Source organism: Pelodiscus sinensis, chromosome 32 (genome assembly GCF_052426305.1).
Source record: "Pelodiscus sinensis isolate ZL-2025 chromosome 32, ASM5242630v1, whole genome shotgun sequence".
NCBI lineage: Eukaryota > Metazoa > Chordata > Testudines > Trionychidae > Pelodiscus > Pelodiscus sinensis.
The window spans coordinates 5564485-5592271 of record NC_143083.1 but is presented as its reverse complement, the minus strand read 5'-3'; the positions used below and the strand labels follow the sequence as shown (position 1 = coordinate 5592271).

Here is a 27787-nt window from a genome sequence, read left to right as displayed (position 1 = left end):
CTGGCGCTGCTTGGGAGAAGACGGCCGAGAGGACGGCAGCCGACATATAACTCAAGCTCTTGCTGTCATGGCAGCAGCGCCGGGCAGGCAGAGGCGGAAAGGTTGGCTCGTCTCATCATCTAATGTGTGTGGTGGGCGCAGGCTGCTCCGCTAGCTCAGGGCTGCTGCCACGAGGTGCGAGGCGCCCCCAGGCCTGGCTCTCCGCCTGCAGCCTGGCGGGGCCCTCAGCTGGCAGGGAGAACAGATGGACCCCTGGGACTCAGCGTAGACCAGGAGCAGCCAGTGCAGCCCAGCTTGGGGAGGGGAGGGCGCCAACCCCTCTCCCAGCACCTCCAAGCCAACCAGACTCACACACCCAGCAGCCCATCTCCCCCTGCAGCCAGCTCCGCCTCCGGCCTCTGTCCAGCTTCCAGGACAAAGGGTGTCACCTGGTCACCCCCCCCCCCAGGCTCAGGTCACAGAGAGCAACGTGCAGGAGGCTGTCACACCCAAATTCCCACCCCATCTTGCTATTGGCGCAGTGCCCAGGGACACTGAGGCACACACGGGGGGTTACTACAGGATGGTCGAAATCACACGCAGCAGAATCCAACCCCACTTGGTCACGTCCGCATCTCGGCTTGTGTCTGCAAACATGGTCTTGTGTCTCCAGCAGCCGGGGACGACTCAGACGCCTTTTTCCCTCCCTGCTCCCAGGACAGCTTGATGGTGCTGGCCAAGGGAGCCGTGTGTGCCGGGCCGCAGGCTCAGGCTTCTGCGTGGACCCAGACCCAGAGACAGCACAGCTCGGGGTGCACCACGTGACTTCCACGCACACGCTGCTCACGCTCCCACACACAAACGACACGAGTGTGACGCATGTGACTGTAACGTAGACGCGTCGCTGCTCCTTCTGCGGGGCTGCGGAGCGAGCAGAGAGAGTTGGGAACCTTTGGCCAGAAAACGCCGCCTTGTCGACCCGGAGCTTTGGGTGGGTGCGTTACTGGTCTGGAAGAACGTTCAGCTGGGAAGGGCCAAGGGGGAATTTCTATTCCAAGTGCGGGGGGCAGGGTGCAGCCAGGGGGCTCAGGACTCGCCTGTGAGCTTCAGTGCCCCACTGTTCGGGAGCAGGGGCTGTCTCTGCCCCAGGGAGGGCCCTAGCTTGCCAGCTGCGTCTCTCTCTGGCCCAGCGAGTCTTCAACTTACCTGGAATGAACCTGCGGCAGCAGGAGTGAGCCAGAGAGACTCTACACACTGGACATGCCGCAGGAGGGAGGTCGACACCTCAAAGTCCTGCCGCCCCAGGAGTTGGTTCTGGGTCTCCCACTCCCCCCCCCCCAGTGCCCTGGACTCCTCCGGCTCTTGTGCTTGGCACAAAATAACGCCCCTCGGAAAGGTTTCTGTTTCCACCCCATCTGAAATGGACACAAATTTCAAACCCTCACAAGTCCGAGAAAACGTCTTCCGACAGAGAGCGTCCACACTGCAAAAGTGCATTGAAAGAGCGAGCTGCCTTTTCGGCAGAGAGCATCCAGACTGAATGGAGGCTCTCGCATGGGCGCTGTGACTGCTATGGGTGAGGGGCCAACCAGGGCACCTGTGCTTTGTCCTCTTCCCTCTTCTTCCGAAAGAACTCCTCTTCCCCATCCACACACGCTTTTTGCCAAAAGAGCTATTTCGGAAAAAGGCTCCTTCCTCGTAGGATGAGGATTACTAATGCCGGAAAACCCCTCTGTTCTTTCAATTTCCTTGCGGAAGACACGAGTGCAGTGTGGACGTTCCTCAAGTTTTGTGGGGAAAACGGCTGTTTTTCCGACAAAACTCTGTAGCGTAGACATACCCTTATTGGGAGAGTTTAATTCCTCGGGTAGCACCCAGAGCCCGGGCTGGTGCCTGTAGTTGTAGTTAGAAGTGAGAAGGAATTAATAAAATAACCATCCTCCGAAGTCAACCTTTCTGGGCAGTGTTTCTGCTGCGGGATGATTGTGAAAGTGTGGACTGTACCAGGGAAGTGCTGGATCCCCTGGGGGGGTAGGTGTAGAAATGTGCAGAAATTATACTGTGCGGAGATGAAGCTATCGGGTGACTTTGCAGGGCACGGGCCCTGGCTCCCCACCCCGCAGGGGGACTCTCCTGGTATCCTGCCTCGTTCCCCAGTTTAGTTCTTCATTAAACTCCTACACACGGAGGAGTTGTGAAATGCCTGTTCCCCCCTCTCTTATGCAATGCTGAGCCCGACCACAGGAAAGGAATGAGGCCAGATTTGCAAGGTGACTTTCAGCACCTCATCGCCCTGGGCACCTTTGAAAACTCTGCCCCTGTTACGTGAGGTGTCGATTTACCAGCATCTGAGGGCGGCGAGGTCTGGTGATGGGGGGCAGGCTGAACTGTTGGCCAATAACATTGTTTGCTTTGGGTTAAATATAAAAACAGAAAAGGGAAACTGAGGCCAGGGAAAGGGGAGCTGCACACACGGAGCTCTGGGGGGTGTGAAGGGGGCTCAGACACAGATTAATTGGGGGGGAGCCACACACACGGAGCTCTGGGGGGTGTGAAGGGGGCTCAGACACAGATTAATTGGGGGGAGCCACACACACGGAGCTCTGGGGGGTGTGAAGGGGGCTCAGACACAGATTAATTGGGGGGGAGCCACACACACGGAGCTCTGGGGGGGGTGAAGGGGGCTCACAGACACAGGTTAATTGGAGTGCCAGCTGCCAATATTTGGGAGCTGCACTTCCAGAGGAGTGGGGCACCTACAGCCAAGGGCTTCCCTGGATCTGGCTCCTGAGACTCACATCCCCCCCACCCCAGCATCAAGGAGCATGTGCTGGTGCTCCACTGTGCGGGGGAGCCCCAAGACACGAGAGCCAAAGTCAGGCAGGCCGGGGCCGGGGCCGGGGCTGGGGCCGGGGCCGGGGCCGGAGCCGGGGCATAGACGTGCTAATCATTTTTATCACCCTCCGCTGGACCCTCTCCAGTGCATCCACGTCCTTTCTGTCGTGGGGGCCCCAGAACTGGACACAATACTCCAGATGTGGCCTCACTAGAGTCAAATAAAGAGGAATAATCACATCTCTGGATCTGCTGGCAATGCTCCTCCTAATGCAGCCCAATATGCCATTAGCCTTCTTGGCTACAAGGGCCCTGTTGACTCAGATCCAGCTTCTCATCCTCTGTAACCCCCAGGTCCTTTTCTGCAGAACTGCTACTTAGCCAGTCGGTCCCCAGCCTGTAACAGTGCCTGGGATTCTTCTGTCCCAAGGGCAGGACTCTGCCCTTGTCCTTGTGCACAGGTTTTCTCCCTCAGTTGTTTTCTGTAAGGATTTTGTCCATCTATTGGGCCTACTTTCCCGCCTGCCAGACCCAACCGTGCTGCTCCTATCCAAGGGAGACGTGTGATAGGACGACAGGGGTGCCACACAGGCCAGACACAACCAGCCGTGCCCAGTGGCACGATGCCAGCAAATGTTTCAGGATATTTACTCCTTTTTCTGAAAACCGCAGAGCCAGGGTTCACTGACACCTCAGCTCCTCCGCCCGCGGCCACGTTTCCGGCAGCGCTTAGAGCCTGTGCGCTCAGAGAAATGCTGGGAAAACTGCAAATCGCAGAAGGGAAACAAGAAACTTCCAATCGCTACCACTGGAAATCTGGTTTTGAAGGGATCTCGTGCAGGTTCCTGGCCCTGCCCCTAGGCAGAAAGCTGGGTGTGAGGAACACGGTGAGAGCGACTGTTCCACCCAACCCGGTGCTGCAACGATTCTACGTCACGCACAGTAAGAAGCCACAAGAGGCGAGTTCCTTCTACCATCTCCTAGGGTCAGGCCTCGGACCCGGGCACCTTCTCATCCCTCTCAAGCTACAGGTTAATTAAACTGAGCTCCCATCTGCTAGCTCTCAATCCACATTGGCATATTGTTCACGGCAGGTGGCACCTGCATGCAGAACTGGTAAAAAAAAAAAATCCTGTAACATTTGTCAAATGAAAATATTGAGAAATTTCAGCTTTTCCCTCCTTTTTCTACCCCGTGTATGTTCTCCCTATTTCTGCAACAAATCAATGATGCAGAAGTTCTTTTGTGTTTCCACTTTGTCCTTTTTTATTTTGTGTTTCCTTTTTCTAGTCTTTCACTGCAAAAATTCTCCAACTTTATGAAAACTTACAAAGTGACAAAAGGAAAAAAACAGCCTAAGTGCTCTCACTGTGATTTTCGCAGAGTTGGAAAAGCTTTGAATAGTTAAAGAATGAGAAAAAAGGGGGGAGAGAGAATTAAAAAAAAGAAAAACTCCAGGGGCTACGTCTGGACTGGCATGATTTTCCACAAATTCTTTTAACAGAAAAGTTTTTCCGTTAAAAGCATTTGTGGAAAAGAGCGTCTAGATCGGCACAGACACTATTGCACAAAAGCACTTTTTGTGGAAAAGTGTCCGTGCCAATCTAGATGTGCTTTTGCGCAAGAAAGCCCCGATCGCCATTTTAGCCATCAGGGCTTTTTTTGCACAAAACAGTCCTGAGCTGTCTACACTGGCCCTCTTGTGCAAATACATCTGCACAAGAGGGCTTTTTTCCAAACGGGAGCATCATAGTATTTGCGGAAGAACACTGACAATCGTACATGAGATCGTCAGTGTTCTTGCGCAAATTCAAAGCGGCCCGTGTAGACAGCTGGCACGTTTTTCCGCAAAAACTTGCCAGTCTAGACGCAGCCCAGAACATCATGTTACTGAATTCAGTGAGGAGCGGAGCGGGCATGATAAAACCAGGGTCAAAGAAAAACAAATGTCTGAAGCTTCTTGATTTTTTTCAAACCTGAAAGAAATGAAATTTTCAAATGGGGACTGGTCGTAAAACGACTCTTCTGCACAGTGTTTGGCTTTTGATGAAATCCCATTTTCAGCAGGAAAATGTTTGTCAGAACCATTGCAGCCAGCTGACTCGGCTCGTTCTGCAGCAAGGCTGATGCTGTAGCCAGGGCGTTTAGATGTTGCGCTTGCTGTGCTGTTTGTCAAGTGGTGGGGAGCGTGGCAGGGCCTGCCTGCTCCTGCCCCTTCTCATGTCACAGCCAGCCGGCAGGCTGGGATGCCGGTAGCGCACCCCGGCCACTGATTTACAACTAGCAGATGGACCCGGTGTGGCTCGGGTGTGCAACTCAGGAAATGGCTGGTTGGGTTTTGTTGGGAGCTAAAAGGAGGAGCAGGGCGGAGCAGAGTGGCGGGACGGACAGAGGGCACCCCCAGGCCCAGAGACGAACGGGGAGGGAAGGAGGGCACCCCCAGGACCAGAAAGGAACGGGGAGCGGGACGGACGGAGGGCACCCCCAGGCCCAGAGAGGAACGGGGAGCGGGACGGACGGAGGGCACCCCCAGGCCCAGAGAGGAACGGGGTGGGAAGAAGGGCACCCCCAAGCCCAGAGAGGAACGGGAAGCGGGACGGACGGAGGGCACCCCCAGGCCCAGAGAGGAACGGGGCGGGGGGGACGGATGGAGGAAACCCCCAGGACCAGAGAGGAATGGGGCGGGGGGGACGGATGGAGGAAACCCCCAGGACCAGAGAGGAATGGGGTGGGGGGACGGACGGAGGAAACCCCCAGGCCTAGAAAGGAGCTGTGGGAGGGAAGGAAGTTGGGGGGGAATCCCCAAGCCTCGTGAGGAGGTGCTGGGGGAGGGGATGGAGGGAATCCCCACGCTCCGGATGAAGTGGGGGGAGGCAAGGGGAAAACCACTAAGTCCCGTAGGAGCCTCACAGTGGAGGTGTGGGGGGAATCTCCATGTGGCATGGCGGGGGAGGGGGAGCGTGCAGGTTTGTGTAGGTGGGGGGGCTCCAGAGGTGGAGTGGGGGCGGAGCACTAACTGGAAGGGGCGAGGCAGAGCCTGGTGTGGGAGGAGGTTGACCCAAGCCCCCCAGTCTCCTGGGGTCGGCCCTGAGGAGGAGTGAACGGCCCCGATGGGCGGGGGTGGGGGGGAACGCCGGCCGGAGCCAGCGGGAGGCCTGGGCAGAATGGGTAGGGTGGCCAATGGGTTGGACGTGTTCCTGGAGGCTTCCTCACACTCCGGCCGCTGGGATGTGGGAGCCGCGTGGAACCGGGTGGGTAAAGAGCCTGCCTTGCCCCGGGGCCCCCTGCACCACTGACTGGACTTTTAACGGCCCGACAGCAGTGCTGCAGCCTCTCGGTCCCTTTTCGCCCGGGCATTCCAGCTGAAATGGCCTGCCCGCGGGCTGGGCTCTGCAGCGTGTGCACAGCCTCCTGGACACCTCCAGTCTCCGCTTTCTGAGCTGCCTCCCTCCCCTCAGCCCCAGGTCTCGCTGTTCCCTCCCTCGTCAGCCCTGGACTGGCTCCTTGGCCCTGTCTCCTCCCACCACTGCCCTGTCTCCTGCTTTGTCCACTAAGACCCAAGGAGCATGTCATTTTTAAATTGCCACACAACTGCTCAGGAAGAGCGAGGGGGGATTTGATAGCAGCCTTCAACTTCCTGAAGGGAGGTTCCAAAGCGGATGGAGAGAGGCTGTTCACAGTGGTGACAGATGACAGAACAAGGAGCAATGGGCTCAGGTTGTGGTGGGAGAGGTCCAGGTTGGATATTAGGAAAAACTATTTCACTAGGAGAGTGGTGAAGCACTGGGATGGGTTACCTAGGGAAGTAGTGGAGTCTCCATCCCTAGAGGTGTTTAAGTCTCGGCTTGACAAAGCCCTGGCTGGGTTGATTTAGTTGGGATTGGTCCTGCCTAGAGCAGGGGGCTGGACTTGATGACCTTCTGAGGTCTCTTCCAGCTCTATGGTTCTATGAGTCTATGATTTCCAGAAGAGCAGACAAGCTAACAGGGAAATTCCACCTTAGGCCATCCACGTATTAAAAGAAGTGGGAACTTCGCAGTCTTATGGAAGATCTTGTTGTAAGAGTGTTTCAGAATGAATCCTTTATGATGGGGATCCATATGAGCACCTCCCTTGTAGGCTATGATATAACCGACTGGAAGAGTTACCCAGCGTTGCTCGGGGCCGTAACTCAATTAGTTTTCGTTTTTCAGAAAAATAAAATGAAAATGTCCAAGCTTCATGTAAATCATTGGGGGGGGGGGGGTCAGTGCTCAGGCTGCCCTGGGGAGAGAGGACACCCTGTGACGTAGTGGGGGGGGTACCTTGCTGTTTGCTATGCTGGGCATTGTGCTGTGGGTGACCTCCGCTGTCTGCAGCTCGGCCCAGCAGGGCAAGGGATGAGTCATTATGCAAGGGGGCTTCGAACCTGTCTGACCAGTGATCTCCCAGGGAGCAGAACAATGGGAAGAAGCCGGAGTGGAGTGCTGGCTGGGAGGCAGCGCTGGAAGAGAGTGGTAGTTTCGTTCTGGGAAGCAGGGGAGAAGGAGCTAGGGAGGGGGGCTGGGACTGTAGGGCCCAGCCACCCCTCATCTCAAGGGGGGCACTGAGGCCTCCTAGCCCCAGTTCCTGTAATCAGATTACATCTGTGCTGTGCTATATCCTGGAGAAGCAATCAACTCCCTCTATTCTACTGGCTGGTGGAGTCTGTTCGTGCCACTATGAGGGTGCAGGAGATGGGGAAACCCCAACGCACCGTCTCACACCCCCAGCCCTGTCTCACTGCAGCAGCTCAGGGCCAGGTGAGAAGTGCCTGTGCATGGCCACTGCAGCTGTGGGCACAGCGGGGGAGGGGTGCATGTGACCCCCACCCCGGCTGAGGCAGATCCAGGATCATCTGCTCCCTGTGCTCCCCAGCCAGAGTGGGGAATGCAGCAAACTGGGCACTTTCCCTGGCTCCCTGACAAAAGGGAACGGACAGCAATGTCCCCATATGAATCGGGGGAGGGGGGAGCTTCAGCCCCCCCACCATTACCAAAGGGCACCTGTGTGGGTGAGAGGCTCAGGGCTGGGCCCCTTTCACCTGCCTAGTGATTCTGTCTCAGACAGTGAGTAGATCGTGGGAGTGGGCCTGACTCAGCGGGGCGGGGCGGGGAGCGGAGAGTTTCAGACGTTCTCAGTTAGGTTCCACTGTGTTTCTGGCTCTGGGACAGGCGAGAGTGCTGGGTGGGCTATCCACAGCAGGTGAGTCATCCGGGTGTGTTGGTGCGTGGAACAGAAGTTCAGGTGCTCTCTCGACCCATCAGGGCCTGGGCCAAGCTGCGGGATTCACCCCTCACCTGTACGGCTTAAGGCAGAGCTCAGGGCTCTTTGCCGTGTGTGCCACGGACAGACGGGTAAGCGCCGACGGTCTAGGTTTGAGTCCGGGGAATGGCATCCCTTGTCCGCAGGGAGGCTAAACCGTCAGTTCTGCTGAGGCGTGACTCAGTTTCCCCAGAGCGTGTGTTCAAATCAGTGTGATAGCATGACCCAGCGTGGCAAAGGCTGAACCACCTCTTGCGTGGCCAGGCCTGCACGGCGCTGACGGTAATGGATGTTCAGCCAGCCCCAGGAGGGGTGAGACGTAGAGAGGCCATGTCTGTCTTAGCCAGCTCTGCACCCTGCCAGCAATGGGGGACAAACTAATCCAAGGGGCAAGGAAGGGCTCTGCTAGTGGGGATTACACAGAAATAAGTCTCTTTCTTCAGGGGCCACAAAGATGGGAACCTAGGAAAGCAAACGATGCCCATTGCCAGGGGCAGGAGGACATGCTGAGGACACAGTTCTCAGGTCTGCCACAGGGACTTCTCAGCCTGACACAGGCTTCCCCAAACCACCTTGCTTTGGTCCTCTGGCGCTGGCCACTGTGGGCAGACAGGCCACGGGGCTGGAGGGACCTTTGCTCCGCCCCAGCCTGTCCGCTCTGATGCTCTTGTGACACCCTGGTTTTGCCCTTGGGTAGCCACATGCCATGGAGTCTGGGCATGCGATACCGTGTCCCGCCAGGTCTCACTGGATGGAGATGACAGCCACTCGCTTTCTCAGCCAGCTGGAGGCAGCCTGTCCCTGTGGCTGCAACAAACATGGTGCAGTGTCCTTCCCTCCATCGGCCTGTCTCCAAAACGACGCTCTTTGGAGAAATGCTCTGAGCTCGGCAGCTGCTAAATGCTACTGCTGAATATCAACCGTTTAAATCTGAAGCCATGTGATGTATTTAGTTAGACTTCCAGAAGTGCTGAAAGGCGAAAATCGCAATGTACTGGACACCTGCCTGTTCGTGCATACGCAGGAAGGAGCCGAAGTTCATTTGCAAAGGCGCTTTTAGTTTGAATTCTGCCAGTTCCGAAAGTTGGGGTGCTTGGCTTTGTAACCCTTAAACATGGGCTTCGTAACAAAATACAGAAGTGCAGCATGGGGCAGTGTTTGAACAGAGGAGAACCAGGCACGAGTCTGAAACACCCACTGCTTTGGGAGACATGAGCCACACCTCCTGCTGGGCTCGGTCGTTGTGTAACCTCAGCTATTGTGCCTTTACTCCCGCGCTTGTCTTGTTTCTTACGCCACTTTTCAAAGGTCTTTTTACCAAGCCCTGTTCCTTGTCTTAAGCCAGCTTCTTCCTGGGGGACAGGCCCCTGCCCAAGGCACTATAATACATCCGAGTGTTGACTACGCTACCTTGACACTGTATTTAATGCATTTTAGCCATCGGGCTTTCTTGCACAAGAAATTCATATTGCCGGTCTACACTGGCCTCTTGCGCAAGAACAGTTGTGCAAAAGGGCTTATTCCTGAGCAGGAGCATCATAGTTCTTGCGCAAGAAGCCCTGATTTTATACATTAGAACGTCAGGGTTCTTGCGCGAGAACTCCCCGCCAGTGTAGACAGGCAGCGTGTTTTTGCACGAAAGGGGCCGCTTTGGCGCAAGATCGCGCCAATGCAGACACCCGCGTAGGGTATATAATGTCACCGCATTTCCCAGATTCAAAGGATCTGCTCCCCGCTCTGGAGGCACAAGGCTAAGAAAAGCCGCTGTATGAGATCTGAGGCTCTGAGCACAGCGAAGAATAGGAACAGCTACATGCGCTTACCTGAAAAGAGCCCTTCCTCTGCGTGGTCGGAGCCGCAGACCTGACCGTCAGAATAGAGCTGGACATCGACGTTCCCAGCTCATGGCTGTTCCATTAGGGGAACTGGCCCCTTGCTTTGCTGTAGGAAAAATTAGTTTTTGCTTGTGCCTCAGAGGGTGAGTTGCAGTCTGTGATGCCGGGATCTCGGCGGGGTGGCCTTGGCTGAGGAAGTGGTCCCACTTGCTGCTGGTAACAGACCACTCAGGCTCCACCCCCGCCCTGCCCTTTAGCGTGGCTCTCTGGACCTTGTCAGCGGAGAAAGGAGATCCCCAGGGGAGCATGAGCCTGGCTAGGAGGTGCGTCTGCCTTCCGGAGAGGTGACTGCCGGCTGGAGGAGCCGTGCCCGTGAGAGACAGCAGGCTTGTCGTGGCTGTGGCAGTGGTCCCCCCAGATACATGCTCTTCCCAGAGGGTAGGCCCAGCTGCGAGTCGCTTAGCACCCGCTAGAGGCACTGAGGCTGCGTGGTGGTGTCTGCTCCAGCGCCTGCCGCTCACAGGGCAGACACCTGCAAAGCATTTCTGTGCCTCCAGCCCGCGCTGCGCCCGGAGATCCAGGGGACGTCCCCCCATGTCGGGGAGTTTAGGTTGTCTAGAGACCGTCCCTCCTGCTGGAAAGGCAGCGGCATCCCCGGTGCTGGCCCTGCAGCTCGCAGCAGCTTTGCACTCCAGCTGCCGTCTTATTCCAGGACTTTAAGGAACAAATGGTGCATCACGCAACCACCAACCACCCCCGGCCTGTGCCAACTGCCTCCGCGTCGGGTCGCTGGTGATGCTGCTCCACGCCTCGTCCACGGTTTTCCTAGAGGTGGGTTCCAGCACCACGGTGCGCTTTGGCTTCCCTCTGGCTGCACTGCAGGGGGTGCGTGGCAAAGCCCCTCCCATGCTGCCCCATTGCCTGGGTTTATTGGTAGGACTGGAAGGGACCCTGGGAGTTCTGGCCCGGTCTGGGATCCTGTGGTGTTCCCTCTAAACCCGCGTGCTGAGGCACAAAGTTCGAAGAACTCTCCGCAGCGTTTTCTCTTGGGTGGAGCCGTTCGGTCTCCTGTGCTGGGCCAGGTGCTGAGCCTGCTCTCTACTCACGCAACGTTCCTTCTGGAGGAGCACGAGAGGATTTCACCAGATGTCTCCTAGAGCAGGGCTGGGACCTTTCTTGGGTTGGCGGCCGCTGACCCACAGAAAAATCAGTTGGGTGGGGCCAGCGGGGGCTGGAGCACTGGCGGGGGCTCCCCAAGGCTGGGGGAGAGGAGCCCTGTGCCCGGAGGCTGGAGCCAGGCAAGCTGGGGGTCACAGCTGGCCCCTGGGCCTCGGGCTCCCCGCCCCGTCCTAGACAATTGCACTGGCGTCCCATGAGCAATGGTGTCAAATTCAGAACCTGCATGTCCCGTACGTTGTGTAGTGCAGGGAGGTTAGACGCGTGTGGAGCACAAACGTCAGCGCTCCAGTCCCCTCGACCCTCCAGAGTCCGTCACTGCCCTTCAGTGGCAGCTACCGGGGACGTTTGGCTGGACTGTATAGCTACTTGTGCTCACATGTTAAGTGACCACTGATTTGCATGCGCCAGCTTTGGGGGCCCAGCTTTGACCCCCTGAATTTCAGAGGTGCGGGGACCCGGCAGCTCCCCGAAAAGCAGACTCCTGGTGCCACAAGCTGGGATGTTTCCTTCTGCTTTCCCGGGCATGCTGGCATGGCGCCTCTCTGCAGAGTGGGCGCGCAGCACACGGACCCTGGCTCAGCACCACACAAGTCCCTGCAAGCGCCAGGGCTCTCACATCTGAGTCTAGGTGGCCGAGTGAACATGCAGCCGACCCCAGGCAGTTTCCAGAGCTGGGCATGTCCCCACTTAGGAGCGTCGGATGGCACCTGCCCTACAGGCTACAGACACGCGAGCTCTGGGTTAATGGCCAAATACCAGAATTCATGGATCCCTGTTGCCTCTCCTCCGGCCCCATTTGCTGCTGCTTCCAGACACGCAGAGGCTGTAGAAGGAAGTTCAGCTGTTGGGTCTGATTCTTTGTGCCTTGTGTCACCATTGATACCGGTGCCAAGGGGGGGCGCCATGCTGCCATTCTGAGCTGAGAGCTTTCTACGCTCATTGTGCCCAGCGGACGATGAAGACACGGGGCAGGCAGCTGACAGTCTCGCTGCTGAAAAGACCGACATAAACGTTGGCCCTGGAGTAGGTAAAAACCTAAAAGCGATTTATTAAATAAAATGCAGAGCACGGTATATAACCTCCCCCCCCACACACACACACCGGACATGGAATTTCCTGCACTCAAAGGGTCTTCACAGTCTCCAGGAGCTGCTGCGTGTGCTGAGGGGGGATCTGTTCTCTCAGCCGCTGCGGCGACTGATGGGTGCTGGCTGTTGCACTGCGCTTCCCCGCACCCTGGGGTGTCACCCCCGCCTGGCAAGAGCGGCCGGGTTTGTCTCTCCCCAGATAACCGAGTAGTTTCATTACTTGCACTGGACACGCATGAGCCAAGTTTTCTTCTTAATTTTCTCGTCCATGTTCCTGGTTACTCGGCTCATCGTTTACCCATGCAGGTGAGACCCCCCCTTTGCGTTGCTGCCGGTTTCTTCACAGGCGCCGCCCATGGAACATTCCAGAGTTGCCAGGGGCTCGCCTGGCCATCCTCCCCCCCCCCCCCACCGCATTGAGCAGTTCACAGCTCCTGCAGGGGGAGGGGCAGGATTGATTTCCCCCCCCCCCCCGGTCCTGACCAGTGTCCCTGTGAGCTGAGCACTTGGGCGAGATTAAAATGCCACCCAGCTGATTAGCGGAGCACCCCCTGGAGCCAACAGCCGGTGTTTCTATTGGTGGTGCGCATCCCTCCATGCCTTGGCACACATAACAAAATTTATTCTGCACGTGGATGAAAAAAATTAGCAGGAACCCTGTTTCTGACCCTCTTGAATTGGGGATAATTTTAAAAATGTTTTGTTTTCCCTTTGGTAAATAAACCCATGTAACCCTAAATCTCCACCCTGTGCTCCCTCCCAGACCCCTCTCCAGCATAAGCCAATCTCTGAGTGCCTGGGGCTGGGAAGAAACTTTGTGAGCAAACGATTCCCACTTCAGTGTTTCTGGTGCAGTAGCATTCGAAACCCAGCAGGCGGGTTCTCCAGACTCCCTGGGCGCTCTGCCGCAGACTTGACAGTTGTCAGACTTGAGCAAAAAACCTTCTACGACAGACTGCAGCGTGAACTGGCAGAGCTGGAGCAAAACTTGCCCCTGTCGCAGTGTTCGATGGTGTCCCCAGTGTGGCCATGAGCAGTGGGCAGAGGGAGCAAGTGTGAACCCCCCCTGCGAGTTTTGTTTTGTCGACTTTTGGGTGTCGACGTAAGTTTTGCTGACAAAAGCCGGTGCTATAGACATACCCTGAGTTTTAAGGTGCCTCCGGACTCCTCAGTATTGAAGTTCCAATACTGGAACAAATTGCCTAGAGAGCTGATAGACCAATCAGTAACTGAAGATGGGCTGGTTCTCTCAGACAGGGTCTCGATTGCGAGTGTGAGGTTCCTTGGCCTTTGCATGCACTTACATGACCACCATGGTCCCTTCTGGCAGTAAAACCCCTGCAATGCGTCAGCGTATACCGGACTCTGTGTCTTCACTTTTTGCTTATTGTATGAATTGTTTCATGCGGCAGACTGGCCAAACCGCTTGTTCCCTCGACACTGTAAGGTGCCAGTTGTGGGCTACAATAGAACTGACTCCACTTTCCATCCTGAGCGAGGACTCCGTGCTCGGAGGCTGCCCTCTTGCTGCAGCCGGTGAGATAGCTCATCTGCTCTCCACTGTGTCTCTCTTGCTGCATTGCAGGCTGCTGCACTCTTCGTACTACGGGCCCGTGGAGGAACGCAGCCCTTCTTCGGGAACTAGTTCATGAACGTTCTCCTGATGGTTCTGCAGCTGCTGCACATCTGCTGGGCCAGCCTAATCATCCACACGCTCTGCAAATTCCTCACTGGCACGGTACAGCCATTGCCTGTGCGACCTGCATTCAGTCCCTGTGCTGTATGCAATACGGTCTGGTGCAGTCTAACGGCGGGTTACGTGCTGGGTTTTCCACAAGCCCTCCCTGCCCCCCGCTGCATTGAGCGCACCGGCCAGAGGCTGCTCCGGGCATGACTCCGAGTAGCGAGGAAAGCGCGTGTCACCCATGCAGCCGATGGGACTTGCGCTTTGAACACAGAGCATGTACAGCTATAGCTCCGGAAAGTGAGGGCCTAGGCACCTCAGATTGGGCACACAACAGTAGGGGCTATTTTAGACCTTAATCTCTGTGTGCCCGAAGTTCCATCTCTAGATTGGGGACCATCTCGTCCCTTCACCTGGCGGGGGAGCTGTGAAATGCAATGAATGGGGGCGAGGCAGGCGCGATGGACGAGGAAACGGATCATTCTGTTCTCAGCAGCGGTGGCAGAGGGTGCAGGGAATGAGGAGAGAACCAGAGATCGACTAGTTGCTCACTAAGTTAGCACCGTCCATCCTGCCTGTGCTCGAGCCTGGCTTCCCGCAGGCCCTGCGGCAGCTGCTGGACCTCCAGAGGGGAGCCTGGCTGCTTTTCCGGGGGCTGTTCTCTGGGCACCTCTCTGCCCCTCCCCCAGCTGAGCTCCCGTGGGCATCAGGAGTCTCTGCTTCTCAGTGGACGCTCTTGGCTGGCATGCCCTGGCCGTTCCCACATGTAACGTGGTACCTCGCCACCGTCCGTCCCTGGGGCTCTTCGGAGCCCACTGCTCCGGTCTCCCCTCCTGTAGGGAGCAGTGCTGGCGGGGAAGGAGGGGCACTGGGACGGGTGCTGGCGGGAGACAAGGCGCCTGGGATGAGGCTGCTGGCTTGCTGAGGGAAACGGGCTGTGACCAGGCACCAGGGTGCGGAAGGTCCGGGGCAGATGGTGGGGGTGGGGCAGACGTGGTCACCTGGTGTGGGGGGGGAGCCAGGTCTCCGCTACCCAGTACGATGCCCTCTCCTCTGCCTCCTGGAGCCCTTGTCCCCACAGCAGGTGCTGCCAGCAGTGGGCAGCGGCTCGGGCATTGGGCCAATGGGCTCTCGGTGCTCAGAACCCCTTGGGTTTGCTCAGTTTCCTTCCATGGCTCCAGACTGCGCCGCTCTCCTCCCCCCACTGCAGCCCAGCCCAAACCACCCCCCTCCTCCCCGGAGCCGATGCTCGTCCCAGCCCCGCCAGCCTGGAAAACCCCTTTGCCTTTCCCCAGCCCATCACACAGAGCTCTGCTACCCTGGGGGTGGGGCTGTCACAGCAGGACGGCCCAGGCAAGACCACAGGCCAGCAGAGCCCTGGGTGAGTCTGGCCCAGCTGGGACTCTTGGAAAGCAAATCCCCCGGCCCAGCAATCTCCTCTGGCCTGAAGCTACACAACCCTGCAGCCGTTCCCAGCATCCACCAGGGCTGTCCCTGGCTCGCCCCTCGGGTGAGTCGGGGACAGGGCCCGTCTCAGGGCGGGGAGCTCCCGAGGGCAGCCGGGGAAGGGTCTGCCAAAGCCCAGGCATGGAGCCGGCGGCTGGAATCGTCGCCCAATGGCTCCGCAGTTCCGGGCGCCGCTTTCCGCCGGCTGTGGCCTCTGCCTTGAAATCTCTCTCCTGCAGCTGAGAACCGACGCCAGGAGAGCGATGGGGAGCGAGAGCAGCACGGCAAAGAGCCAATGGGGCCCTGCAGTCCAGCACCATCACACAACAGCTGCAGCCCAAGCGGAGCCCATCTCACCTGCCCCAAGCGGCTGAGCGCCCCGGCTCTAGCCCAGCCCCGGGTCCGTAGGCCTGTCGAGCTCACGGTGCGGGGGGGGGGGGGGGTTGTAGGATTTTAATTTCCAGTCTGAATTCCCACTTCCCATGAACACAAGAGCGAACTGTGTTTATTTGCCTTTAAACGGGGATGGGTGGAGAGGAACCAACCGTCCGGGAGCGGTACCTACGGTGTCTCTTTTAACCATAGCCTGACCAGCTGCCGACTAGCTAACAATGGTGCAAGTACACCAAAGTGAGCAGGACTCCCCATGTGCCTCTGCCCCGCCCCCAGCCTGGGACTCCCCCATCCCGCATTACCTGGGGGGAGGAGCAGAATGCTGGCCCCTCCTCCGGCTGCCGCAATGCCCCCAGCCCCGCCCCCAGAGGCGCGGCAGCCAGTGGAGGGGCTGGAGATGGCTGGCAGCGAGTATTTCCGGTACACTGCACTGGCCAAAAATAACTTGCTGATAAGGTGGACGGCCCGGCCCGGCCCAGCCCCCTTGTACCACTAACGTCAATCAATTGTAACTTCCAATCTTAGCTGCCTAGCTGTGTCTGGCAGGAGTCTCTTGGCCCTGCCCAGCACTCTGCTGGCCATACAGCCATTCGGACAGTTAATTTTAAAACTAGCAACAAAAAGTTGCAAATCTCGTAGCCCAAAAGACAGCGCTGCCTTTTTATTGCAGGGTTTCCCACAAGGCTGATGCTACGTCTACGCCATGCCAGTGGCATGCGAGGCGAGACGTCTCTGGCAGGCACCTGCAGCGCTCTGCAGCTGCCGGTCCATCATTTGCAAAAATCACAGTAACGTAACCAAACACTAACGGCCGTGTTTCGGAGCATCCTTGCAAGGCTGCAATTCCTTTGGCTGCTGCAGAGGCCAAGCTAGTGAGCGTGCTACCAGCCATTGTCATGGAGCCATGCTAGCACCGGTGGAGACGTCTGGAGGAAGAACAGCGCGTGGTCCATTGCGTTTGGGTTCTTCGGGGCAAAGAACACCAGTGTTTGCCAAATTGAAAACGATGAAATCGGGAGGAATAAATGCTGGGTTCAAGTTGCTGCAAGTTCTACAGACAAGAAACCACAACCCTTGTAAACGTTAACCCACGGAACTCCCGCTGTGAACTCCTTAGGCACATGTGTCAAACTTCCGCACAGAGACACACCCATAGACAGGCAGCGGACAAGGGAGCTTGCTCTCTACCACCTGGCACGTGTCCGTGTAAGGGTCAAAGAGCACCATGTTGGGCAAAGCCACATTCCCCTGCCTCTGGGCCAGGAGATAAATTTGGCCATTCACAGTGCAGCATCCCAGGAAGAATTTCGGAGTCAGGCACTCTTCGTCCACGCGGGTCCATTCGTCGGTGTCCATATCGAAGCGAAAGGCTCCGCCGCCGATGGTGTAGACAGCGCCGTTCAGAGCGGTGACGCTGAGGTCATACCTAGTGAGAGGGGATGCTGGTGAGCTCAGCTGGACACAAAGGGCGCGTCTACACAGCAGGGCCTAACTCGAAATAAACGATGCAAACTGGCCATTGCGGAGCTTATTGCAATGTTGGGAGCGTCTGCCCAGCACTTCCTTTGAAGCAGAGCGCTCTTCTCCGACCTCCCTTCCTCCCCTACAGTGGGGGTTGCAGGAGTTGGAGTGAGCAGTCCTCCAGCTTGACGGTATTTCCAAATAACTGCCCGCTGTGTAGGTGCGGATGAAGTTATTTCGGAATAGTGTTGCTGTGCAGACGTACCCAAAGAGAAAGGTCAGCAGCCCCCCCGCATGCACCCAGTTCCCTCTACACTACAAATTACTGAACCATTTTTAGAGATGCTGCGACTGGTTTGATCGTGGTGAGTGGCGATCTCTGCCCCTTTCTAACCAACGCTTTGTTTGAGCTGCATCAGAAGTTACTCGTTAGCTTTCAATTGCAACCATCCCCTCTGGGGAAAATCGCTGCCTTAAATAAAAACAACAAGAAGGCTGGTGGCACTTTAGAAACGAACAGATTTATTAGGGCATCAGCTCTGGTGAGATACAACTCACTTCCTCGGGTGCTTGGAGTGGAAGAACGGCCGGGACGCAGAGAGGGGAGTGCAACATCAGCGCTAATTCTATTAGGCTATTTCTAGGCTACTGTGACGGTGCAGAGCCCCTCTGCCCCTCCAAGGCGAATCCTCCCTGCACTGAGCTGGCGGTTGCGCTTGCGCTCCTCGGTGCCGCCCGGGGAACGCGGCGGTTCTGTGTGCCCTGCACGGCCGCCGCGGGCCAACCCAGCAGCAGGGGCGGGGTAAAAGACGCGAGCCTGGTGCCGGAGTACGAGAGTGCGGGCCGGCGCGCTGACGTGAGAGTGCGGGAGGGTCGAAAGGAGGCAGAGAGCCCCAGGTAAGGGGGGGGGGAAGAGGAAGGGGAGAGGAAGGGGAGGAGACGGATGAGGAATTGGGGGTAGGAAGAAGCCCAGGGCGAGCCAGAGGGTTTCAGAGGAGATCCCCCACCAGCTGAACAGGTCCAGTCGTAGCTGTTCTTAGGGCCCTGGGCTGGGGCCCGTGAGTGAGGGTGGGCCCGGGCCCCCTTTCCCCCCCCCCCATCTGTGCGGCCAAGCACAGGACACTCTGTGCTGAGCATCCGGGGAGGCCGTCACTTTGGGACTAAGACCTTGTGGATCCCCATCTCTGGGGGCGACAATACAAGGCAGGGGGCAGCCCACTCACATCTTGGACTGGCCAGCAGGGCGTGCACCCCAACACGTGGTGGAGAATGTAGGCATGCAACCCCATTGCATGGGGAAGTTAGGATTAGGAGGAGTTTAAAAAAAAACAAAAAAAAACCCCACACAACGCACCGGCATATAGGTGGGGAGTTATATAGGGGTTAAGAGAGGGGAGGAGTTGTTCTTCTCTCGTGTGGGTGCATCGCCCGGATACAGGAGGTGGCACCATGGATGCCGCAGACATATTTAAATGGCTTACGGAAAACCAGCGGCAACACCAACAGCAACAAACACTGCTACTACAACAGCTGTCGAACCAACAGCAGGAGCAACAGAGACAGCTCATAAAAGACCTAGCGGAACAGAACCAGGCCCAACATGACCGGTGGGTGAAACAATGGGGGACCCTGGGGAGAGGGCGGCCCCTGAACCTAGACGGAGAGGAAGCCGGGGGGGGGGGCGTTAGCCCAGTTACCCTTATGGCTAGCTAAAATGGGGCCTGCAGACGACCTCAAAGCTTTCTTGATAATCTTTGAGAGGGTAGCCACTGCAGCCCGGTGGCCAGAGCAACACTGAGCAACCCTTTTAGCTCCATATCTCTCCGGGCCATACCCTTTCAGCGCATCGCACTGGACTTTGTGGGACCACTGGAAAAAACGCGCAACCGCTATCAGTACATCATGGTGGTGATCGACTACGCTACAAGGTACCCAGAAGCTATCCCGTTGAGGAACACTACTGCGCCCACGGTGGCCAAGGAACTGGTGAAGGTCTTCGTGAGGGCGGGGATACCCCACGAGATGTTGACCGATCAAGGAACTAATGTAACCTCAGCACTTATGAAAGAATTGTGTCACCTACTTCGGGTAAGGACATTAAGGACTTTAGTACACCGCCCACAAACGGATGGTTTAGTGGAGAGGTTCAGTCGGACCCTAAAAGATATGCTAAAAACATTTGTGGGAGAAGACCCTAAGGAGTGGGACCACGCACTCCCCACACTGCTTTTTGCGGTACGTGAGGCCCCCCAAGCCTCGACAGGGTTTTCCCCCTTCGAGCTACTTTACAGGCGGCAACCCCGGGGGATCTTAGATATCATTAGGGAATCGTGGGAAGAACAGACAACAAGAGTCCAGGGGTCGGTACCATATATCCTCAAGTTAAGGGAGTGGCTACGCCGTCTTGGCGAATTCGCCAAACAAAACTTAGAGGAAGCCCAGGGGAGGCAGGAGAGGTATTACAATCAGAATGCCTGACTACGGGCCTTCCAGCCCGGAGACCGGGCCCTCCTATTGTTACCCGAGCAAAGCTCTAAGTTGCTAGCCCGCTGGCAAGGTCCGTTCAAGGTGCTGCGGCGGGTGGGGGAGGTAGACTATGAAATTCGAATGCCGGGGAGAAGGAAGCCCACAAACATTTATCACGTCAACCTTTTAAAGGCATGGAGGCCACGAGAGAGCCTGTGGGTGGACCCAGTGGGAAGGGCGACCCACCAAGCGCAGGAGGGGTCCGAGGGTGACGAGGAACATCCCCTACAATTAGGCGCCACCTTAACCACGGCACAGCACGAGGAACTCACCAACCTCCTGCATAGGTTTCCACAGGTGCTAACTACAACACCGGGCCAAACAACACGAACATACCATCACATTGCCACCGAACCCGGGAAAAAGGTCCATGAACAGATCCGACCGCTACCCCAAAGACTGTGGGACACGGTCCGTTAGGAGGTAGATAAAATGCTACGGTGGGGGGTAATAGAAGAGTCGCGGAGTGAATGAAAGAGCCCCATCATTCTGGTCCCGAAAACGGGCGGAACGACTCGGTTCTGCATCGACTTCAGGAAGGTCAATGCAGTGTCCCGCTTCCACGCCTACCCGATGCCCCACGTTGGTGAACTCCTGGAGCGGCTCGGAACTTCCCGTTATTTATCTACCCTAGATCTATCAAAAGGGTATTGGCAAATCCCACTAACACCAAAATCTAGAGAAAAAACTGCGTTTTCAACCCCATTTGGTCTATACCAGTTTGTACGGCCTTCGCATGCCTGGGTGGAGTCTGTACAGCACCAGCAGAACCATTATACCCGCTGATTAAGAACAACTGTGTCTGGGGCAGAGCAACACCAAAGCCCATCCAAGGGCCACGCTGCCCTTAACGTCTCATCTGGGATGCTGCCAAGTTCTTGGTCAAATTTGCACTTAAACAAATTGACGAGCTCGGCAGTGCAGACCGGTGGCTTTTGGAGGCTGCAAATTAAATGAGGGAAATCAAGGATCTGGCTACGGAACTGGAGTATCTGGCTATTCCGGGGACCTCCGGTGGCTCAGATGGGGGCGTTTTCAGCAATTAGCTGGGTCCCCAAACCACTGCCAGTTCTTACCAGGGACTCCCCGTTATTCTGCTCCTTGCATTCAGCAGGCCTCTGGGAACTTAGCATCTAAACTACAGGCCACTCTGGGTGTGGAGCTGCGCCTGGAGCTGCCCCATGGCCAAATGGGTCAGAGCAGGCCGACCTACTGGAGGCCCTGGGAGCTTTGCCACTGAGCTCACCGGGCCAGATTTCCCCCCATGTCTCCGGATCGGGGCTGCGCTTCTGAGAAGCCTCTTTCCCGGGAGCCGCCCCCCGAGCAGAGCGCCTCACCTGGGGAGCGGTGAGACGGAGATGACGTCCCACACATCCTTCTCCACGTCCAGCCGCTGCACACCGCCGTACACATCCCCCTTTTCATCCAGGCCACAGACCACGTAAATGCGGGCGCCCACGCTGGCAGCCCCCGCCCGCTCCACAGGCTGCACCATGGGGCTTGTGCTTTGCCACTGGGAGTCCGTGAGCGCCAGGCGCTCCACCGCCGGCACCACCCCCTCCTCCGTGCTCCCGCCCAGCACGTACAGGAAGAGCCCAGCCCCTACGGCGCAGTGGCTGTTGCGAGACTGCTTCAGGGCAGGCCCTTCCTGCCAGCTGTTGTCCCAGCTGTTGTAGACCAAGACCCAGTCCACGCTGTGCCAGGCAAACTCCTCGCGGAAATAACCGCCCGTCACAAACAGGCAAGGCCCTGGGGAGAGAAGGGGAAGAGGCGTCAGGCTCCCAGCAGCCCCTCCAAGCAATTTGCACATTCAGGCTTCTTCCCGCAGCCTGGTTCCTGCCAGAGACGGCGAGTGATATGGGCTGTGGGGTCCGGGCACCGGGAATATCACTGGCCCTGAGCCCAGCTCCGACAAAACCCGGCCCCGCCCCCCAGCCACATGGCAGGGCTGGAGGAGGAGTGTCTGTGCGCTGCACCTCCTCCTGCACCCCAGCCCCCTGCCCCAGCCCCAGCCCCTGCCCTCAGCAGCCAAACGCCCACCCCAAGCCCACTTCCCTTCCCACCCAAACACCCTCCCAGAGTCACGCTGGAGTGGGGGAGGGGTGCGGGCTCTGGGCATTCTGGGCACCGGTAACATTTCTGCAAACCTGCCGCCCTGTCCCTTGCCCCTGAGCAAGTCCTAGGAATCAGTGGGGCTCCAGGCAGGTCTAGGGGTCTGCCGTGGGGGGCAGGGCGCAGGCCTGGGCTCTTCACCTCTCCTGCAGCTGCTAAGGTGGACGAGTCAGGGACACTTTGCTGCAGGTCGCTGACACTCAGCATTTGCAGTGCAGCAGCGCTGCCTAGTGGTGACTGGTCACTTTAGCTGATGGCTTTGCTGCTCTTCCCTGAGAGGAGGAAGCTAACTCTTAAAATACGGTTTCCTGTCTAGAGCATTAAGGTTAGAATGTGCATGGCCGGAGTATTCGGCCCCTTCCAACCTGCCCACTGAAAACCCACCACAGAGCGGCGGCAAAGACAGACCCTAATCTGCCCTAAACAGCAACAGGTGTTTCGGGGTTTGCCGCTGCGCTCGCCTGGCAGAACGCAGTGACACTCCTGTGTGGGCAAGGCTTTCGGTGTGAGCCAGGGCTCGAGGGGTTCATCCTGAAGACTCCGGGGACACAGGCGGCTCTGGCCCTAAGAAGGGAGCTACAGAACCATGAAGGCAATGGAGTTACTCTGTGCAAGTGGCGTAAATGGTAGCAAAGCCACAGCTTTACTGTGCATGTCACATGGCCAGCCAATTCAGAAAGAATGAAGGTTTCTTTCTCAGTCACATCCCCACACAACCCTCTTGCAGCCGGACAGAAGAATGGCCAGACGGGGTCAGACCCAAGGCCCATCCAGCCCAGTGGCCTGTCTGCCGGCAGCAGCCAATGCCCGGTGCCCCAGAGGGAGTGAACAGAACAGGGAACCATCAAGCGATCCCTCCCGTCACCTATTCCCAGCCCCTGACAAACAGATGCCAGGGACACCACCCCTGCCATCCTGGCTAAGAGCCATTGATGGACCTAACCTCCAGGAATGTATCGTGTTCTTTTTTGGACCCTGTTAAAGTCCTGGTTTTCACTACATCTTCTGGCAAGGAGTTCCACAGGTTGACTGTGTGCTGTGTGAAGAAAAAATTCCAGTTGTTTGTTTTAAACCTGCTACTAGTTCTTATGTTATGGGAACAAGTAAGTATTCACTTACTCCATACCTGTCATGATTTTATAGACCTCTGTCATAGCCCCCCCACTTAGTCTCCTCTTTTCTAAACAGAAAAGTCTTAATCTTTTTAATCTCTCTTCATATGGCAGCCGTTCCAAATCTCTAATCATTTTTGTTGCCTGGTAAACCACCAGGACTAACAAGTCTGTAAAGCAAAGAGAACTTTAGGAGTTAAAAGGCTCAGAAGGGTAGCCCTGCCAGTCTGTAACTTTAAAAACCAGTAGTCCTGCGGCACCTTCGAGACTAACAAAAAGACATATCAAATCATGAGCGTTTGTGGGTAGACCTCATCTGATGAAGTGGTGTTACCCGCACGAGCTCATGAGTCGATGCATATTCTGTGTTAGTTGCGAAGGTGCCACGGGACTACCCGCTGTGTTGAGTTGAGTCACTACGAGCACTAACAGGGTGATTTAGTGGGGGCAGAATCTGAGCCCACAGCAATCAAGGCTCCAAACCCTGACTTCCTCTGAGTTTGCCAAGTCCTTGCTGGGTGCCACCTGTGCCATATGCTGCCGAGTTCTCTGGGGTACACGTCCATCTTGGAAAGAGTTACCTACGGCTGCCACTGCATACTGGATGAGGTTCCTGCGCTGCAGGGGGGAGCAAAGATGCCAGGTGCCAGTTTTAGGTTGAAACTGAAACAGTTCTTGCTGCTCCTTGTCGTGCTTCCCTCCCAGAACATACAGGGTCTCATAGCTCCTACTAGTGCCAGGGGACAGCTCCATGCTCCTCCAGCGGAGTGGAGGACAGCGATTTAACTTCTCTAGCAGCCTGGCAGAGGGATCCTTCTCTCCAGGGTGTTTGCTTTGTTTCACCAAGATGTCGAGGAAGGAAAGACTCAGGAAGGTTACCCTGACCTGGCCCATCAAGTCCAAGAAGTCCTGCTCCCTCGTTGCTGGGTCGTGCATTATCCACTTCAGCACAGTTTCAAAAACCACATCCTCTCGCGGAACAAAGAGGTCGTCACTTTGCAGGAGCTCCAGCAGCGTTTCTTTGGGAAGCATCTCAAACTCTTCTTGAGTTATCACTTCCGTCCAGTGCGTGAGCGCCACGCTGAGAGCTGAGGCATGCAGCTCTGCGCAGGCGAAGCACTGGGCATAGGCCATGAGGCTCAGGCAGTTGGAGACATGCAGCTCCCTCTCCAGGAACTTCTCACACATCCGTTTCACTCTCTCAAACTGGAGGAAGTCGGCTGTTTCTAGGAGGCGGGTGACGTTGTGCGGCGTTATGAGCACCGTGGCGCTGCGGGTGAACTCAAGAAGCACTTGGAAAGTCTCTGCCTCTACTCCTCTGATCACGATGTGTTTTTCAGAGCTCTCCCTAGTGCCCCCAAAAAACATGGCCTCAAAATAGCGACTGTGGCGCGAGAGTGCAGCACGGCTGACCTGGAAAAGTCTCCGTCCGATCTCAAGAGTGGTGTCGGGAACAGGTTCTGCCTGCAGCCTCAGCCGTTCCGACGGCTGTGCACAGTCCATGTTGGCTGTTAGCTGGAGGAGTTAAAATTACCTCAGCCCGTCAGCTCCCTTGGCTCACGTGAGGCTTCTGGAAACGTAACTGCCATAAATATGGGATACGCCAGCCTCCTCCTAAAAATAGACCGTACTGCCTATGGCCCTCTCTGGCTCCCTGTCCGTCTTGTTTTCTCTGAGCTCCCACTTTGCTCTTCTCACACCCCGCAGCTGTGGCAGTGAGGCTGCAAATCAGCACTGAACGTGTTGATCCACTGATAGTGGGTAGTTTATAAACGAAAGAGCAAGCGGTAAAAAGCCCCCTCAGAGGTGCTGATGGATTTCCAGACCCCAGTGGTGAGTGACTACAGTTGCCAGGTGTCTGGTTTTGAACTGGACAGTCCAGTATTTGAGCTTTGTGTTTGGGAAACAAACTGAGACAACAGAAATGTCGGGTATTGTCTAACAAAGATGGAATGTCGATTGTGATGTCATGGCATGTGTGTCCGGTATTTTTGCTGAAACCATCTGGCAACCCTAATTAAGTACTCTGGTCTGATTACAGGCCCGAGACCCAGGCCTATGTGGACTCAATGGACTTAGGTGGAGTGGCCACCCACTGACCCAGAAGGGGAAGAACCCCTCTGCAGGCCCCAACAGGCCACAGTGGATAGGCAGCTGATGTCAGCTCCCAAGGAAACTGAGGCACAGAGAGGTGAGGTGATTTGTCCTGGCCCCAGGTAAATCTGGGTACATCTACACTGCATGCTTATTTTGAAATAAGCTATTCCGGAAGAAATAGCACGTCTACACTATAGGGAAGCCTCAAAATGAGTCCGAGGCATGTTTCCCTAATGTGGACGCACTACCTCGATTCAGAGCCCCAGGAGGCCCTGGGGAGTAATTACTCTGAAAGCCCCGGGGAGGAGCGATTTCGAAACAGCATGAGCAGCACATCCACCCTAATAGCTATTTCTGAACAGGCATTATTCCTTGTGGCACGAGGTTTCAGATTTTGAAATGTCATCCGTTATTTCGGAATTACAGAATTGCTGTTTAGACACTTGCATTACCTTGGAATAATGGCCGTTTTTCCGAAATAACATGGCTGTGTAGACGCACCCTCTGAGATTTGGAACTGGAGCCCGGAACTCCCAGCCCGCTTCCATGAGGTCATCAAGTCCAGTCTCTTGTGCTGGTGGCAGGACCAAGCATCCCTAGATCATCCCTCACAGCTAATCTGCTCTTAAATCTCTCCAGGGATGGAGATTCCACAACCCCCCTTAGGCAATTTATTCCAGTGTTTAACCACCCTGACAGGCTGGAAGTTTTTCTCCTTTGCTGCAATTTAAGCCCATTGCTGCTTGACCCATCATCAGTTGAGAACAATTTTTCTCCCTCTTCCTTAGAATACCCTTTTAAGTACCTGAAAGCTGCTATCAAACAAAACAAACCCAATTCTAGCTTCCCTCATAGCGCATGTTTTCTAGACTTTTGTTTTATTGCTTTTCTCCAATTTGTCCACATCTTTCCTGAAATGTGGCACACAGAACTGGACACAACACACCAGTTGAGACCTAATCGGCACAAAGTAGAGCAGAAGAATGGTTCCTTGTGTCTTGCTCACACACTCCTCTGCTAGTGCAGCCCAGAATCATGTTTGCTTCGTCTTTTTTTTTTAAGTGTCACACTGCACACTGTTGACTTACATTCAGCTTGTGGTCCACTATGACCCCTACCTCCCTTTCCGCAGTACCCCTTTCAAGAGAGTCATTTCTCATTTTGTATGCAAGCAACTGATTGTTCCTTCTTAAGTGGAGTACAGTAAAACCTGTGTTACGTGGCACGCTCAGGGATTAGGGTGTTCCAGTTATCTAAAAAATTCCGGTTATCTGAGGGGCCCATCAACCTAGGAAAAACCAATGGACAATAATAGTAAAACTCAGGTTTCTAATAGTGGTAGTTTTGTAGCATGAGGCAGTGGGTCTCACATTTCTATTTTGAGTTAAAGATGATTAGTACTTCTTAAATAAAAAATTAAGCCAAGCCAATCACGGTAAACAAAGCCAGGCCCATGCACCTGAAGATGTGACAGTATTGTGGCTGGGGGCAATGCTGGTTAGTTTTCTGGTAAACAGAGTGCCGGATAACCAAGGTTTCACTGTACTTTGCATTTGTCTTGAATTTCATCCTATTTACTTCAGATCACTTCTCCAGTTTGTCCAGATAATTTTGAATTATGACCTTATTGTCTAAAGTGCTTACAACCCCCTCCTAGCTTCAGGTCATCTGCTATTTTTACAAGCGCACTCTATGCTCAGGTCAGGGAGAAATAGTGCTTCTTACTCGTTAGATCAGCCCCTCAAACGTCCCACCACACCTGACTCCAGCAGTTGTTCATCCTTGCTACCCCTTTCTCCTCTCCTCTCAGCCATTTCTATGCTGGAGCCACAGCAGAGTGTACATAGAACCCTAAGCCAGCAGGGTAGATACCTGCTCGTGGTGGGTGCTGGCATGCACTGTTAAACTAATATAACTTTTCATGTCCTTGCTTCAGTAGCTTTGCATCAGATATGTTTCTAAAACAGTTTGTGCACGGATCACTCTACATTGGTCTGTAGGACAAAAATCCATCCTTTGAGTTTGCTGCAGAAGCCTCTGTACATTTGAGTTCCATAAAATAGCAAGTTTAATAGTTATACAGGTAAAACTCTTAAGTATCACAATTTCAGAAGAGAACTTAAAGATAGTGGCACAGCTTTGATCAAGAGCTCACAATAAAAACTAAAATCCATCACCATTTTATCCTCCTGAAAACAGCTTTTGAGTGGTACAACCAAAGGGAATTTCTCCATGAAGTTTTACCTATATAAACAGGTTATTGAATTAATCTGCAGCTCCAAACATAAGAACGGCTGTACTGGGTCAGACCAAAGGTCCATCTAGCCCAGTAGCCTGTCTGCTGACAGTGGCCAACACTAGATACCCCAGAGAGGATGAACCGAAGACAATGATCAAGTGATTTGTCTCCTGCCATCCTTCTCCAGCCTCTGACAAACAGAGGTCAGGGACACCATTTCTATCCCCCGGCTAACAGCCTTTTATGGACCTAACCTCCATGAAATTATCTAGCTTCTCTTTAAACTCTGTTATAGTCCTAGCCGTCACAGCCTCCTCTGGCAAGGAGTTCCACAGGCTGACTACACGGTGTGTGAAGAACTCAGGTGTATTCAGAATGTCAACATGCTAGTGACAAAAATGGAAGATTTAGCAGCTCCCACTCTTTAAAATACAGAATTCATGCATCTTTAGTGGCACTGCCCAGACCCAGTTGTGCTTCCACAGATAAGGGCAGCAGTGTTGTTATTGATGCTGCAG

The 27787-nt window shown here is 55.5% G+C and overlaps 1 protein-coding gene across 1 annotated transcript; it reads right to left on the bottom strand.

Annotated features, from left to right (window-relative positions):
- Positions 1-11304: 11304 nt before the first annotated feature.
- Positions 11305-27743, bottom strand: LOC142819038 (kelch-like protein 23). The gene is made up of 3 exons (XM_075903155.2): positions 23515-27743; positions 21047-21458; positions 11305-17148 (listed from the first exon to the last, which is right to left on the bottom strand). The coding sequence occupies exons 1-3, from the start codon at positions 24434-24436 to the stop codon at positions 16836-16838; spliced, it is 1647 nt and encodes a 548-aa protein (XP_075759270.2). The 5' UTR covers positions 24437-27743; the 3' UTR covers positions 11305-16835.
- Between the last annotated feature and the right edge of the window lie 44 nt (positions 27744-27787).